The sequence below is a fragment of the Ananas comosus genome, linkage group 25, assembly GCF_001540865.1.
Source record: "Ananas comosus cultivar F153 linkage group 25, ASM154086v1, whole genome shotgun sequence".
Classification (NCBI taxonomy): domain Eukaryota; kingdom Viridiplantae; phylum Streptophyta; class Magnoliopsida; order Poales; family Bromeliaceae; genus Ananas; species Ananas comosus.
In genome coordinates this window covers 433,147-450,482 of record NC_033645.1, presented here as the reverse complement: position 1 = coordinate 450,482, position 17,336 = coordinate 433,147, and the positions used below count along the sequence as shown (strand labels likewise).

General features: G+C 33.0%; 1 protein-coding gene across 1 annotated transcript; it reads right to left on the bottom strand.

Moving 5' to 3' along the window:
- Nucleotides 8,906-11,725, bottom strand: LOC109728979 (thaumatin-like protein 1b). The gene is made up of 4 exons (XM_020259557.1): nucleotides 11,505-11,725; nucleotides 11,005-11,353; nucleotides 10,198-10,548; nucleotides 8,906-9,316 (listed from the first exon to the last, which is right to left on the bottom strand). The coding sequence occupies exons 1-4, from the start codon at nucleotides 11,575-11,577 to the stop codon at nucleotides 9,127-9,129; spliced, it is 963 nt and encodes a 320-aa protein (XP_020115146.1). The 5' UTR covers nucleotides 11,578-11,725; the 3' UTR covers nucleotides 8,906-9,126.

Genomic DNA, 17,336 nt, shown 5'->3' with positions numbered 1-17,336 from the left:
AACACTAATAAATTATAATATTTTCTCATTTATAGAATTTTTTTGTGCACGAAGTTGCATTCAATGTGCGCGGCTCTTTTCTATACAAGTTTTGGAGCCCCGCCTTGAATTCAGTATTTGACCGTTGAACACAATTGGAACCAGAGCTTTCAAAGTTTTTTATTTGAGAGAAAGGTAGCATGCTACCCGCTTCGTTTATTTTATTTAGAAATAAACTTAGCTGGAAATGTGAATCAACTAAAATTCGAACTTGGGTCTCGGGTACCAACCACCAAGTCCTTTGCCACTTGCTCTAGGGACAGTCAGTCAGAGCTTTCAAAGTTGGTGGCTTCTTTGGTGACGGGTCACTGCAAAATGACATTATTTGGTCGGCTGTGCAGCATGTATGCTTTAGCATGCATGAAACAATTTGGAAAGAAAATAGAACTGCACTACCAAAATGATTTGGCGCTGTTTGGTTGAACGTAATTGTAACTATACTGTAATTGCATCTGCATATAAATTCAAATTCGTAGTTTGATTTTGTACATTTGAATTCAATTGCTGCAGTTGAAACTACACGAGGATGCTCAATTGTAGTAATTGAAACCATGCCCAAATTGACTAACTGCAGTGGTTGGAGAAAGTAACATTAAATAAAGATACGCTTACCTTCCTAATAATCTTTCAAATAAAAAAATAATTTTTTTTTTCCACATAAGAGATAATCTCACTATATATCTCATATATAAAACACAAAAAATAGTATAAATACGTTTGCTAACCGTACATAACCAAGCACAGTAAATATATGTAATTATAACTACTGTATTTTTAACTGAATGTATTTTAATCTATACTGCATTTATATTTACATTTAACTAAACGGCCCCTGAAAGGGCCAAGTGTCACGCGTAGTTTTCCACGTGTCGTTTCTTAAGGAATCTCACATTGGTCAATTTTGGAAAAGAATAACTTTTGGTGCAACTTTAAACGATATGTATCATTCCCATTATTCTCCACTACCAAATGCACCTTATAACTAACACCATCATATTTTTGACTTGTGTAGGGAGGTAAAGTGTGGTAGAGGAGACCAGCTATATGAAACCCTCCTTTGTAAGTCTCATATTAAAATATTAAAGTTAGTTAAAGAATTTTACAGTGCATTGGCAGCAGTTATAGGTGTATCAGTAGGTCTGTCAGCGAGCCGAACACGAACGAGCTTGAACGGTTCGAGATCGGCTCGAAAAATATAATTCGAGTCAGCTCGAAATTTCAATAAGTTGGGATAATCTAGCTCGTTTTCGTGCTTAAGATTAATTCGAGCCGACTCAAAATTATTTCTAATTAGCTTAAAATAAACTTTAATAACATATTAATACTAACTATAATTAGCATTATTATTAATACCATTGATGCTTGTTAATATTATTAATTAGTATTAAATTAAAAAGTAAAGCTAATTAATTAACCCAAAAAAAACTTTAAAACAGCATTTAAATTTGTTGTATATCAATCCAAAAATACAATTCATATGTTATATCGAGCCAAACAAGAGCAGGTTAGAATTAGCTCATGATTGGCTTACATGTTAAATGAACGAGCTGAGTACAAGTCATTTTTAATTCGAACACGAGCTGACTCGTGAACAACAAGCATGATTGATAGCCCTAAGCCCGTCAATGGTAGGGGGGAAAAAAGAAAGAATGCGAAGAACCTAATTCAAGCTTGCTAGGGGCTTCTTAAATTTGTCAACAAATTCAATCTTAAAATTTGGATCCATGGAGAACTTTGATAACCCTGTGATCCCAAAAAAAGCATACAGTTTCTTAATAATTTGCTAGATTTTCTTTTTTTTTCTAAGTTAATTATCCCAAATCCGCCGAACAGGGGGCAAGATTCTCAATGCTTTTTTTGCATATCCTACATATCAGATTCTATGATCTGCAGCAGGATATCACCTGTTGCTCTTGGCCCACTAGAGACAGCAGCATGTGTTCATTTTTTTGCGCACCATTACTTTTTTCTTTTAATAATATTGAAATTATAATATAGAATGAATTAATTTTCATGCACAATTGTATATATATTTATTAAAAAGAAAATAAAGTAGCTTATTGTAGCATTTCTCATTCATTTATGTACACAAATTAATACCTCAAATTACCTTGATATTCACAATTTAGTATACGAGTAAAATAGCGTTGCGTTCATCGCTGGAAAAATAATTAATAATAATAGAGATTGATTTTGCATGCATACTCCTACCAACGTAGTAAAGTTACGAAGATGCTCTTGTATTGTTGATATTTACCTTAGATAGCCTTTAAAAACTTGTTTAATATTAATGTATCTGTGCCTTGTGTTATATATATATATATATATATATATATAGCCTAGGGCTACTATACTCTTATGAGTATAGAACCCTTTGTACTCATAAATTTTTAACCGTTGATTGATTGGATGTGTGGTTAGGATGATGATGGTCCCCACTTAGAATGATAGTGGTCCCCTAGTATTGAGTGGGTAGTTGGTTGAATTGTATGATCTAACGGATGGAAATGATCATAAAATAAATCTAAGGGTCGAAAATTTATAAGTATAAGGGAGCCAATACTCATAAAAGTATAGTAGCCGGACTATATATATATATATATATATATATATATGTTTTGTGTGTGTGTGTGTGTGTGTGAGAGTACGAGTATGCATAGAAGTAATATTTTCAAAGCAATGTGCGACGTCATCTCCTCACACTTAAGTAAGAGTGTATGTGGCCAAAAAGTCAATCGATTATTAAGGTAAATTATATTGATAAATTACGAAATTTATGAGAGCAAGATCACTACTTTCAATTTGAAATTTAAATTATTTATCAGTATTTTTTATAAAATTCTTATTTTTTGTCGCTCATTTTGAAACTACTTGTTCACAAACGAAGTCAAAAAGTTATGAAATCTGATTTCTAAATAACTTACTTTAACACTATGAATCATGTCTAACAGAACTAATCGTCAAATTTGATATCTCGGTACTTTCTAAAACATAATAACATAACTCTTTCTCTCTCTTTATATATATATATATATATATATATATATATATATATATATATATATATATATATATATATATATATATATAGTTGAGCTAGAATACTATCGATAGCAAATCGGCACTTTTGCCACCCATTTGTTTCCGATGATGGAGCCTTCAAATTGATGATCGGTACCGTTGAATATGATCTATACCATTTGAAGTATTTAGAAATTAAATTTCATACATTTTCGATATTGCTCTCTTATCCATCGAGTGGACACAAAAATGAACGGCTGAAAATGAATATTCTTAAAAAAATGATGATAGGAGTCTTGTAATCAAGATTAAGAGTATAGATCTTGTTTTAAATAGTTTAAAGAATTTTCTAACAAAAATGCAATTGATTTTGGATATCTTTACGCCGTTAAACGAGAAAACGCCTCATATCGACCATTACAATTATAAATTTTGAAACCCTTTGATCATTAGGCAAATGATGTCGAAAAGATTTAAAATTTGATTTCTAAACACTTCGAGTAGTATAGATCATGTTCAACGGTGCCGATCGTTGATTTGGAGGTTCAATCATCGAAAATAAATGGGTGGCAAAAGTGCCGGTTTGCTATCGATAGTATTCTACCTCAACTCTCTCTCTCTCTCTCTCTCTCTCTCTCTCTCTATATATATATATATATATATATAGCTTGAGTTTATTAATAAGTGATTCTTCCTAGGAAAGCAAAATGGATCAACGAAGCAATCTATGCAACATAAGGATGCGGTGTAAAGCGCCCACGTAGGTTTTGGATAAGTTGGATTAAGCTGCTGCTGCTGTGGCTTCTTTTCTCTCTCTCTCTTTCTCCATCTTTTTATCTCATGACCTTCTTTTGCAAAAGCCGTTTTGTCACTCCCCACTCTTCTACCACTGAATTGGAAAAAGCCCATGCAGAGTCCACCCAAGAAAAGCAAAATATATATATCATGTATATATAGAGCAATTAATGGATCAGCTTCTGCTTCTCCCTTATACCGCTTATCTCATAAGCACTTTTACCAACCATGCATGCATGGAGAAGCAGCATGATAGGCTTAACGTGCGACCTTAATTTGCATGATCTTTGCTTGCCAAAGAGGAGAAAGAAACAAGCTCTTAATTAGACCACTAGCTAAATTAAGTGCTTTTTGTGGAAACTCTCACAAATAGCACTTTTCGCTGAAGCAATAATCCACAAACCTCTCCAGAGAAATGAGAAAGCTACTAACAAGATAGGCTAAAATGCGCTTTAATTTTGCCCTCGATTTTTTAGACCTATAATATTTTAGTGCTCGGACTTTAATTTACTAACTCCAGCTTGAATTTTTAAAATTATTATAAGTCAATCTCATAATACAATTGGGTTAAATATAGCTATTGTTAATTATTAAAATATTACATAACTATCATGCCGGCAAAGCATTATTATTTAATCAACTAAATAAGACTGTAAAATTTAATTGTAACAATTTAGAAAACTTAAGCTAAAATTTACTAGAAATTAAATTTAAAGACCAAAATAGCACCACAAATTTGAGGACCAAAAGTGCAACGTAGACTACACGTAGATATGAAGGGTGACATTGCTAGTATTACGTGTTTATTAATTTCATATTCTCTGAACCATGTGTCTCGATCCTTTAGTGGAGATTAAATTAAAACTTTACATATATGTGGTCTAATGGCCATCCTTGAGAATTATTTTCATTATCTGCTGAGACAGTTAATTAATTAATTGCTGCTTTTTCTTTTCATTGTAGATATATATGGAACATGCATGCATGCTACTTTTGTTCAAAAAGAGGTGTGTCCCAATCCATTTGATCCTTGCCGTGTTACTTAATTAAGTAGCCATTCTTGTTTTGGTGTTAGATTTTCCTGATGTTTAGTACGTACATATGTAGAAAAATTATGCGCTTTGCGAAATCACTATCATTCGGTTTTATCTTTTAAGTTGTTCGTAGCATGCGATGCTGCAGAGCTTGGGCATTTTTAGTATGCGGACCAAGTCGTGAGCGTGAAAATAATATGAAACAACCGTTGTACTCTAAAAGCTTAACATGTTAGAGAAAGATGTTTAGATATTTTTATATTTAATATTTTTTCCTCATATTTGGACTCGAGACTTTTCGCTAGGCCCGTGACGTGAATTTGAATTAAATAGGAGAAAATTAGTAATACTAGGAGTCTGACGTGATTCGAACTCAACACTTTCTACTCTGACACCATGTGAAATAATACGAAACAATCGTTATACCCTAAAAACTTAAGCTGGTAGGGAACAGTGTTTAAATATTTTTATATTTAACAGTGAAAGCGAGACGGGTAGGGGCGAGATACTAGGCTATACTCGAATAGGGCTAAGTTGGGGAAAACTTGTGTGTCCTTATGGCTAGCTCGGAGGGCAACGAGGCATTCAGTTGTGTAACACTTTCAAGAAGAGTTTATTTGATGAGATAATGTATTCAGCTTAGTAGCCAACCTCAATAGTGGGGTTGTTTATTGGGAACTTGTGGAGTCCGACGAGAGATTCAATGTAAAGTGTGGCGCTGACCAGTAAGGCTCACGAGGAATCATGCTTGGTTAAAATGTTCAAATTGGTCTTTCGCTGTTAGATTTGGAGATATGTCCATGCTAAGGACTTGAAGAGGCTGGCTTAGATTTTAAGTTTGGAGAGGTGTCAGTGCTAAAGACTTGAAGAGGTTGGCTTGAGCATGCAACACTTGGGCGCCCCCCGAAAATCTTAAGGCCAAAAAGTTAGTTCTGCAAAAAGCGGTAATGAGCTCAACTAGAAATATAAAGCGACTGTGTTTCGAACTTCAGATGATATAGTCGGTATCTGTTTAACAAACTGTCAATCCTTTTATAATGTTTGGAATTTCAATCCTCGGTGTTGAGATTGATCAGATACTGCCAATGTTTGGGCCTTCGTGTTATTATTCGTGTTTTCGCCTTTTTATATTTATCCTTGTTAGGTACCTAATGATAATAAAAAGTAAAATTAGGAGCCAAAGTGAAAAAATTTGAAAAGATCGGCTGTCACTACAACAAAAACGGTCTATAGCGACACTTTTAAATGTAGGTACATGTCAAAAAAGTGCTGCTAGCTAAAATTACCGACACTTTTAAAAAGTGTTGCTATATGTGGGGTCGCTAGGTATATAGTGACAGTTAAAGAGTGTCGCTATAACCTAAAAGAGTGCTGCTAATTTACGAACACTTATTTAAGCATTTAGCAACCGCCGAAACTTTATCTCGTTGGCTGCGGTGGCGGAGGAGGACGACAGGAAAGACTCTTCGTCTAGAATTTCAGTGGATTGAGTGAAGAGAGAAGAAAAGATGGCAATTGATTTTTCATTTTTTTTTCTTTTCTGTTTGTAATCGGGCCAAATGGACTGGGTGTGGTGGGGTGAGTAGAGTAATCTTTTATTTTTGGTTGGATTGAGCTTTATATTTAGGCATTAGCAGATATTTTTTTAAGTTTTAGCATAAATGGGACACTTACTCAAAAGTGTCCCAAATATGTGTCCCTATAACCTAATTCTGTTGTAGTGAGGGTGGTGTTTGAAATTTTTCCAGTTTTTATTAATTATATAATTATTTTGATCACATATGGTGCGCGTAATTTTGCAAAGCTTCAAATTATAAAATTTTGTTTTTTTCCTCTTATTTTGATAATTACGCATAAAATTTGAAGAATAAGTTAGATTTTTATTATTTTTATTTGTATTTTAGAATATAATTTTTTTTTTTTACAACATAATTTTAGCCATGACAAACTATTTGATATAATTTTAAAAAAAAATTAATTGTCAAATTGAAAGTTCAAGCTCTTTTTGCAAAAACGCCCTGAACTTTAGGGAGTTTATACTTCTTTATTTAAATTTTGTTCTTGAGATGTCTATATCAGTTGGAATTTGGGCCTATGAAATGGTATTTTTGTCGCGATAAATGCAAGTTTTGTATAAAATATTTTACTCTGCTCGATCTCGTTATATATTGTGTAGCCTTTTTAATCGGTGGGATATATCAATTATACTGTGTACATAAAAATTCTACGCATAAAATTTTAAAAAATATACGTAAACTTGCATTTATCGCGACAAAAATACCATTTCATAGGCCCAAATTCCAACTGATATAGACATCTCAAGAACAAAATTTAAATAAAGAAGTATAAACTCCCTAAAGTTCAGGGCGTTTTTGCAAAAAGAGCTTGAACTTTCAATTTGACAATTAATTTTTTTTTAAAATTATATCAAATAGTTTGTCATGGCTAAAATTATGTTGTAAAAAAAAAAAATTATATTCTAAAATACAAATAAAAATAATAAAAATCTAACTTATTCTTCAAATTTTATGCGTAATTATCAAAATAAGAGGAAAAAAACAAAATTTTATAATTTGAAGCTTTGCAAAATTACGCGCACCATATGTGATCAAAATAATTATATAATTAATAAAAACTGGAAAAATTTCAAACACCACCCTCACTACAACAGAATTAGGTTATAGGGACACATATTTGGGACACTTTTGAGTAAGTGTCCCATTTATGCTAAAACTTAAAAAAATATCTGCTAATGCCTAAATATAAAGCTCAATCCAACCAAAAATAAAAGATTACTCTACTCACCCCACCACACCCAGTCCATTTGGCCCGATTACAAACAGAAAAGAAAAAAAAATGAAAAATCAATTGCCATCTTTTCTTCTCTCTTCACTCAATCCACTGAAATTCTAGACGAAGAGTCTTTCCTGTCGTCCTCCTCCGCCACCGCAGCCAACGAGATAAAGTTTCGGCGGTTGCTAAATGCTTAAATAAGTGTTCGTAAATTAGCAGCACTCTTTTAGGTTATAGCGACACTCTTTAACTGTCACTATATACCTAGCGACCCCACATATAGCAACATTTTTTAAAAGTGTCGGTAATTTTAGCTAGCAGCACTTTTTTGACATGTACCTACATTTAAAAGTGTCGCTATAGACCGTTTTTGTTGTAGTGCCTTATAGTTTCACACTTTCTCACTTTAGTAGTATGTGGTTTAAAGTGTATCAATTTAGTGCCTTACGGTTTCATTTTTATCTTTTTAGTATCGATTTCACTAATTTTTTTCGTTAAATCACTGACAAAATTAAAACTAAAGAGTATTCGATAAATCTATGTGGAATATCTGAAGTTTTTTTATATATAATTTAAGAAAATATTAACGAAAAAGCTGACGAAAAGAGAAAAATAAAACAACATGACACTAACTTCATACACTTTAAATCATAAGGTACTAAAATAAGAATGTACAAAATTACAGGTGTGATATTTAAAATTTACCCGTAAAAAAAAGACATTAAATTATTTGATATAGTTTAAAAATAATTAATTTTCAAAATTGAAAATTTAGGACGACTTTATCTATTTTTTAAAATATTTTGTACGAACAATTTAGTACTATTATAATCACATCAACTGATCGATCAAATCAAGAGATCCTACGTCACAACTTCCAAAGTCCACGTGGCTCGACGTCGACGTATCTCATTTAACAATCGCGCGGAAAAGGCCTGGATATAGCGGCGTGCCTACACCGTGCAAATCCATGCCGCCCCACACCACATCATTTACTCATTCCAAAAAAAAAAAAATAAATATAAAATAATATAAAAGTTATATTCTCAGTTTAAAAATAAAAAACTATTACCTCCTCAACTAGTGAGGATATTTTGAAATCGGCCCATTACTCCTTTTTTTTTTACTTGATTTTTTTTCGAAATGAAACAATTTTAGCCTATTAAATCCATAAATAATTTATTTCGGTGCAACTAAATTTAGAAATTTTATTGCAAATAATATTGAAACAAAGTCACTAGATTTAATGACAATTGTTTAAAGTCAAAAAAATTAGAAGCTAAGAAAATACAACTAATAAAAGTAAAAAAAAAAAAAAAAAAAAAAGTGAAGGGCCTAGTTCAAAATTGCTTGTAATTGAGGGGTTCCGCACTACGAATGGCGTGGAGAGCGGCGTGAGAATAGCAACCCGCGCGCACGTGGGGAGGAGCACGTGTGGATCTAACTAAAAGGGGCGTGAGAATAGGAAAAAGTGCCACGTCAGCATATGTACAGAGACGACGAGGAGGAGGGAGAGGTGGAGCCCACTACGGCGATCGGCACGGCCCGGCACAGCAGCACCACTCACAAAGACCATGGTGTTGTTGATCAGCGGCAGCCCCGCGGCCTCCGGGTTCGCGCTCGACGACTTCAAGCTGCAGCAAAAACACAAGCTTTTCTTATCTCGGCATGCACTACATTTTTGATTCAATTTAGATTTGACGATTTAAAGAATGTGTCTATACTAAAAAGTCTATTTTTTGCCGCCATAATAAGCTTATATCAGAATCAAACCTACGTTTGATTTGGCTCGACTTTTATATATAAACTATTTGGCATCATTTGAAGCGCACAAGCATTAATTTTACCGTCTCACTATTTTGTAAAGATAATTTGCATTAAATATGATTTTTTAAGAAAACATTCATAAACAAAGTAATATATTTTGATTTATATCCAGAATAAATAATTTTAATAAACAAACTAAAAAAGCCTTATTCTTGAATCTATCATATTGATGTATATTAAATGCAAACAGCTAAAAAGTAATGTGTTGCCGCGTCGACCTGACACATGATGAGGTGGGTTTACACCGAAGAGGCACGATTATTACTCTAAACTTAGCTCGTTGTTAATTAAAACCATAATTAAACACATAATTATAAAGGACAAGACACGCATTACAGCTAAAGTTGGCTCGTAACGCGTTAATTACGCTTTTTAATTTGTCATTTAGATAAACTGGGACCCGAAGCCAACATAAGCAGAGCCCCATTGAAAAGTCCCAGCATCCAACTTACTTATTGCGTGGCCACGTTTAAAAAAGTAAATCAAAAGCAAACGAAAAATGATTTTCCACGTAATGAGAAAGTCTTGCTTGTATCAATTATTCTATATAAAAAAACAACTCCAGATTAAAAAAAAAAATACAAAGGAGAGGATCAAATTAAGATATTAAATCTCCGACCACTTTGATTGCATGTACGTCAAAACTAAAGATAGTTGAAGTTGCTCGCTAAGTCAATCGATCAGCTACCTGGATGTGCTGGGGCAAAATGTGATGATGTACGAGGAGGCGGTCGCGGCAGCGCAGGTGAACGTCGAGGTGGCGTCGTCGTAGGCGTAGCTGTAAGCCCGCGGGCACGCGTTCTTGAAGAAGAGCGAGTACGACGTCGGCCCGCAGGTGCTGGGGCTACCGTACGCACCGCTGCAGCAGTACTGCGGCGCCCCGAACGCGTCGCAGGCGCTCCGGCACGCGACCCCCTCGCCGCCCACCACCACCTTCAGATCCGATGGGCACACCCCGTTCAGATCCGCTAGGCACCCGGTGGGCCTGCAATTGGGCCCACTGCCGCCCTGCGGGGCCACCAGCATCGGGATGTTGTACCTGTTGAATATAAAATATTAAAATCATCTGCCGACACGAAAACTCAATGACAAATTATTTATTATGTATTACTATTTTAAAATTTATGTATTATATATATAAAAATAATTGCCTAAATTGTCGCTCTTTCAAGGTAAAGTATAATTGAATTTGTTGTTTGAACTTGGGGAGAGGAACAAAAGTTACATTAAAAAGTAAACCTTCAGATGAGCGATGATAATAATCGATTACCTAATCATTACTTTATGATCTGTTGCATTATATATATATTATAATTATTCACAATCATTTTTCAAAGTACAAACAAAAATATAGTAACTATTAAATACTTAAAAATAATGTTTATTAAATTTTAAAATCTGTGCATTAGGTAAAACAATGATTTATATATTTGCATGATATAAAATCAATACTACCAAAAAGATATTACTGTTTTTTGGTAGCTTAAGCATTTACCCGTCGACGAGGCTGACGTCGTAGAAGTCGTTGCTGCCGCTGCCGTCGAGGGTGAACTCGGCGAGCGTGGCGGGCGGCGCGGCGCCGCCGCCAGAGCACTCGATGGCGCCGGAGCCGCAGTCGCCCGTGGCGCAAGAGAAGGCCCCGCCGCCGCCGCCGCCGCCGCAGAGCGTTCGGCCCCAGATGCGCCCCGACCACCCGGCCGGCGCGTCGACGGCGCGCGCCTCGCCCGGCGCGAGCGCGAACCCCGTCGTCGCCAGCGGCGCAGCGCCGGCGCTCGACAGAATCCCCGGCCACACTGCGTACCTGCAATTGTTCGCGATCGTGAACGTCGCCACCGCCGACACCCCTGGACCACCCCATCAATGCGCAGTCATAGAAAATAACCCAAAAATAATCATCACACAAGTTTTAAGTTATAACTAATGACGTGAATGAACGTAAGGCGAATCACGCATGTTACTGAGAAAATCATGAATACGAAACGAAGAGTTATATACCTGAGAATAGGGAGAATATTAGTAGAGGGAGAAGAGATTGGAGCAGGAGCAGCAACAGCATTAACGAGGCCATTGAAGAGGATCTGGGAACTAATGAAGAGAGAGAAAGAGAGAGAGAGAGAGAGAGAGAGAGAGAGAGAGATTAGTGTTTAAGTTTTGGGAGGTGGGTGAAGGGTGTGGAGATGTATAAATATAAATTTAAAAGAAGGAAAGGAAAGAGAAGATAGATTAAGGAGGATTGTATTATTATATATAGTAAAATATATATATATATATATATATAGAGAGAGAGAGAGAGAGAGAGAGAGAGAGAGAGAGAGAGAGTAAGGCTATTGTGCTATTAGGAGCACAGCAGTTCTTGTGCTCCTAAATTCTTAACCGCCCATCAAATTTGATGGATGGTTAGGGTGAATGAGAGAGAAAAGATATTGAAGAGAAATTTAAAGAGAAGAGAAATTGAGAAATCCAATTTCTCTCCAATTACTTTTTTCCCTTTCATCCTAACAACCCATCAAATTTGATGAGCGGTTAAGAACTTAGGAGCACAAGGGTTACTGTGGTCCTAATAACACAGTAGCCCTACTCTATATATATATATAGTGTGAGACTACTATGCTATCGGAAACACGGAGCCTTTCGTGCTTCCAGTTCATTTTCGATGTTGCGACTTTCAAATCGTCGATCGGCTCCGTTAAACTTGATCTAGAGTATTTGAAATATCTAGAAAATAATTTTTTTGATTTTTTGATATCATTTGCCTAGTGATCGAAGGGGCTCAAAATCAATAATTTTAATGGTCGCAGTGAGCCGTTTACAAGTTTAACGGTGTAGAATATCCAAATCACGTGAAATTTTGATAGAAAATTTTTTATGCTATATAAAACAAGATCAACATCTTTGATCTAAAATTTTAACGTCATATTATCACGTTTTGTAAGATTTTTATTTTCAACTGTTGATTTTGAGCCCCTTCGTTCACTAAATAAATAATATCAAAAAATTGCATAATTTATTTTCTAGGTACTTCAAATACTCTAGATCAAGTTTAACGGAGCCGATCGACGATTCGAAAGTTGCAACATCGAAAACGAGCTGGAAGCACGGAAGGCTTCGTGCTTCCGATAGCATAGTAGCCTTACTATATATATATATATATATATATATATANTCAATGGCCGTAGTGAGCCGTTTGCAAGTTTAACGGTGTAGAAATATCCAAATCACGTGAAATTTTGATAGAAAATTCTTTATACTATATAAAATAAGATCAATATCTTTGATTTAAAATTTTAATGTCATATTATTACATTTTGTAATATTTTTATTTTCAGCCGTTGATTTTGAGCCCCTTCGTTCACTAGGCAAATGATATCGTAAAATCATAAAATTTATTTTCTAGGTACTTCAAATACTCTAGATCAAGTTTAACGGAGCCGATCGACAATTCGAAAGTCGCAACATCGAAAACGAGGTGGAAGCACGGAAGGCTCCGTGCTTCCGATAGCATAGTAGCCTCACTCTATATATATATATATATATAGTTCTCGGTTATCCAAATGCTAATTTTTTATCCGAGAATAGTAGTTCTCGGTTATCCCCACCAACACTTTCATTTTCTATATAAAACTATCTAAAATTGTTCTTATCCCCAAAAACAACCCAATTTTCATCCAAACATTATTTTTTTTTATCTCTATACTTGTACCTATTTCTGTAATAGCTAGTTCCTATTTATACCCGAACCAAACGGCATATTTGGTGTTGTGTACGTATTTAATGCAGAGTCCTATTCCAAGTACACTACTCGTCCAAAAATAAGCATAACGTTCAAATTTACAGGGATATGGAGAAGAGACCACGTGGAGAAACAGAGAGATGAGAGAGAGAGAGTTTGAAAAGGTAAAATCGCTTTTTTAGAAGTTATGGAATATAAAATAGGGAAACTTTATTAATCAGCTTTTGTGTGGTTTATTTTATTTTTATTTTATAAATTTTGTATTTTTTAAAAAAATACTTTTATGAGAAATATAAATAGATCATAAAATATTATAACTTACAAAATATAAGATAATATTAATTTCACTTTACTTTATTATATTATTAGTAAATAAATTGTATTGCCCAGTAACAAAATATAAATATGCTAAATCGCTCAAAAGTTAATTAAAGTTTTTCCCACTTAAGATAATTCCTCAATAGTTTTAGTATAATTATATCGTAGATTTTTATTTAATTTTTAATTATCATAATTATTATTTTATCTACAAATTATATTATTGTTCACATCATTGCACCGACTAATAAAACAACTCATTACTCCCTAGTTTTTAATGCGAGTACAACCCAACAATGCATGGTAAATATCTAGAAATTAGAAATATTTAATGCACTTAATTAATTAAAATAATTACTTTCCATGTATGTACATGGAGTAATGGGCAACGTGTATTATTATTATTGGTTGCCGAGTTCACTGAAACAATACACGCCGACTACTAATTAAATCCATTTTGTTTAATTATTACTCTCGTCCTTTGTATAAAATAGCAATATCTTTACCGTACTAGTTTCGAAATATTAAAAATTGAGGGGGGTTGGTGGGAATTTAGATGGACGGCTTAACAACTCATTTAAAAATAAAAAATATAAAAAAAATAAAAGAAACTATCGCATGTACCTTTGCATCATGCATTGTTCGATGAATGTTTCCCCAGATGCAATTTATCTATAAATCGAAATTATAAATTTTAAACACTTAATTTTTATAAATCAATCGGTGTTTAATGTAGGACTAATGAATGCTCAGATAATTGTTAGCACTTAAAGATACTTAAAAGCATTTTAAAATAGTTTATCGTTGTATTCAAAAGCCGCAGTACAAACGTTGGTAAATAAAAAGTTGCAAAGTATATATCAACACTTATACCAAATGTCTGTAAAATGTATTCCGATATTTTAAAATGATAGAATTTTTTAAAATCCTGATATTTTAAAATGGAAAAACTTTAAAAAAATCCCATGTGGTTTCGTAGTTTCTCATTTCTCCCCCCCCCCATGTGGTTTAAAATATATCAAATTGTCCCCATGTGATTTCATTTTTTATCTTTTCGGTAGCTTTTTCGTTAATATTTTATTAAATTATATATAAAAAACTTGAGATAGCTATCTAGATTTATCAAATATTCACTTTAGTACCCTTTAAATATTCACTTGAGATAAATTAACTTTATCACTGATTTAAGAAAAAAAAATAATGAAATTGATAAGAAAAAGAAAAAAAAGAAACCACATGGGGGCAAATTGATACATTTTAAACCACAGGGGGCAAAGTAAAAAACTACGAAACCACAGAAAAATTTTTGAAGTTTTTCCTATTTTAAAATAGCAAAAAATAAAAAATAATAATAAAATTTATTATTCAATAAATTAATTTGATACAGCTTGGTAGGACGACATTTTTTGAAGCGCAAGTATATGCCATATTAGCCTAAAAATCATCTTTATAATAAATTTTTTTTATAGTTTTGACTCTAAATATATTATAATTATATTTTTTCTAAAATAAATTTAAATTTTCAAAAATAAATAATTAATTATTATTTAATTATTTATTATAGTACATGAGACGTACAAATACTTAAAGTCCAAGCAATTATTTTTTTTCCTTTAAAGTTTTGTTACAATGAACCATTAATACCTGCTACGAGTACAACAACCTAACTCAAAAAACCTTTTTTATGCATGCTTTAATGCAAGGATTTTTTTATTTTTTTATTTTTTTTATTTTTTTTTGGCGCAATGATGATTTTAATTTGGTCCTTGTAATAAAATTTCATTGTGGTATATTCATGAACTCTTTGAAAGGAAAGTTACCAATTAATTATATATCATAGATTTTTGAGTTTTTTTTTTAGTATTTTCACGTTCATCACGCAAATATATATATATATGTAGTTAGAAATTAAAATTACTATTTGATGCTTTAATTTTCTTTTGCTTATATTTTCTTTTATATTTGGGAAAATTTCAAAAACCCCCCCTGTGGTTTCGTGCATTCTCACTTTGCTACCCTGTGGTTTAAAACGTATCAATTTACCCCCCTGTGGTTTCATTTTTATCTTTTCGGAAGCTTTTTCGTTAATATTTCGTTAAATTATATACAAAAAACTTCAGATAACCATCTATATTTATCGAATAGTCACTTTAGTATCCTTTAATTTTAACTTTGTCACTGATTTTAAAAAAAAATAATAATAAAATTGATAATAAAAAGATAAAAACGAAACCACAGGGGGGCAAATTGATACGTTTTAAATCACAGGGTAGCAAAGTGAGAATGCACGAAACCACAGGGGGGGTTTTGAAGTTTTCCCTTTATATTTTTAGTGATCGTTGCATTTTTACCACTTCTAGTTCCCGCGTTTTAGAGGACTATTTTGTTTTAAAAAAAAAAAAGGGCCCCCTTTTATTATGAATGAGAAGTAATTTGGTTCAAAAAATGTGAAATGTACATAATGTATACCAAGATATTTATTTGAAGTATAAAGAATATTTGATAGATTAAATAACTAGTACATAATTAAAAGTTTAAATTATAAGCTCAAGCAGAGAATGTTAAACAACTCAGTCAATTTAGCATCGAATTACTCACATTTATAATTCTCATCTCTTTTCCATAATCTGACTAATGATCAAAAGGTCTCAAAATTGATAATTTTAATGATAAATGTGATGCGTTTGTGAATTTGACGGTGTAAACCAATTCAAATCTGATGATATTTTTATAGAAAATTCTTTTCACTATTTAGAGTAAGAACAGCATCTCTGCTCTTAAATTCAAGTCTTTTATCATCTTTTTTATGAAATTTTTATTTTCAGTCGTTCATTTTTAGACTACTCATTTGATAGATAATTGATGTCAAAAATTATAAAATTTAGTTTTCAAACATCTTTAATAGTGTGGATCAAGTATATAGGAGCCGATCGTCGATTTGGAAACCGCATTATTGAAAACAACTTGTTAGCACGAAGGCTTCCGTACTAACGATAGTATACCAACCTAGCTCTCTCTCTCTCTCTCTCTCTCTCTCTCTCTCTCTCTCTCTCTCTATATATATATATATATATATATATATATATATATATATATATATAGTCCGGCTACTATACTCTTATGAGTACGATCGCCTTCGTACTCACAAGTTATTTTCGATGATAGAGCCTCCGAATCGACGATCTATATCGTTAAATGTTATTTAGAGCATTTAAAACTTTTAGAAATTAAATTTTATAATTTTTCGATATCATTTACCTTACGATCAAAAGCTCACAAAATTGACAATTTTTAACGGCCAGTATGAAATATTTGCTAGTTTAATGGTTAAAAAGAATCGGAATAGGTTAAATTTTTTATAGAAAATTTTATTCACTACTTAAATAAAGATCAATAACTCCGATCTTTAATTGAAGGATCCGATCATTCATTTTTAGGACGACGTTCGATTTTGACCGTTCATTTTATACCTGTTTGATGGACTTTATTATGATTTCGAAAAATTACGAAATTTATTTTCTAGAAGTTTCAAGTACTATAGATCATGTTTAACGATGTGGATCGTCGATTCGAAAGCCCCAACATCGAAAACAACTTATAAGTACGAAGGGCTCTATACTCATAAGAGTATAGTAGCTCTATTATATATATATATAGAGTCCAGCTATGGTGCTTGTAAAAGCACCAACTATTTGGTGTTTGTAAATTTTTTACCGTTAGATCTATACCTTTGATCATTTTCACCCATTAGATTATACTATTCAACCAACCACCCACTC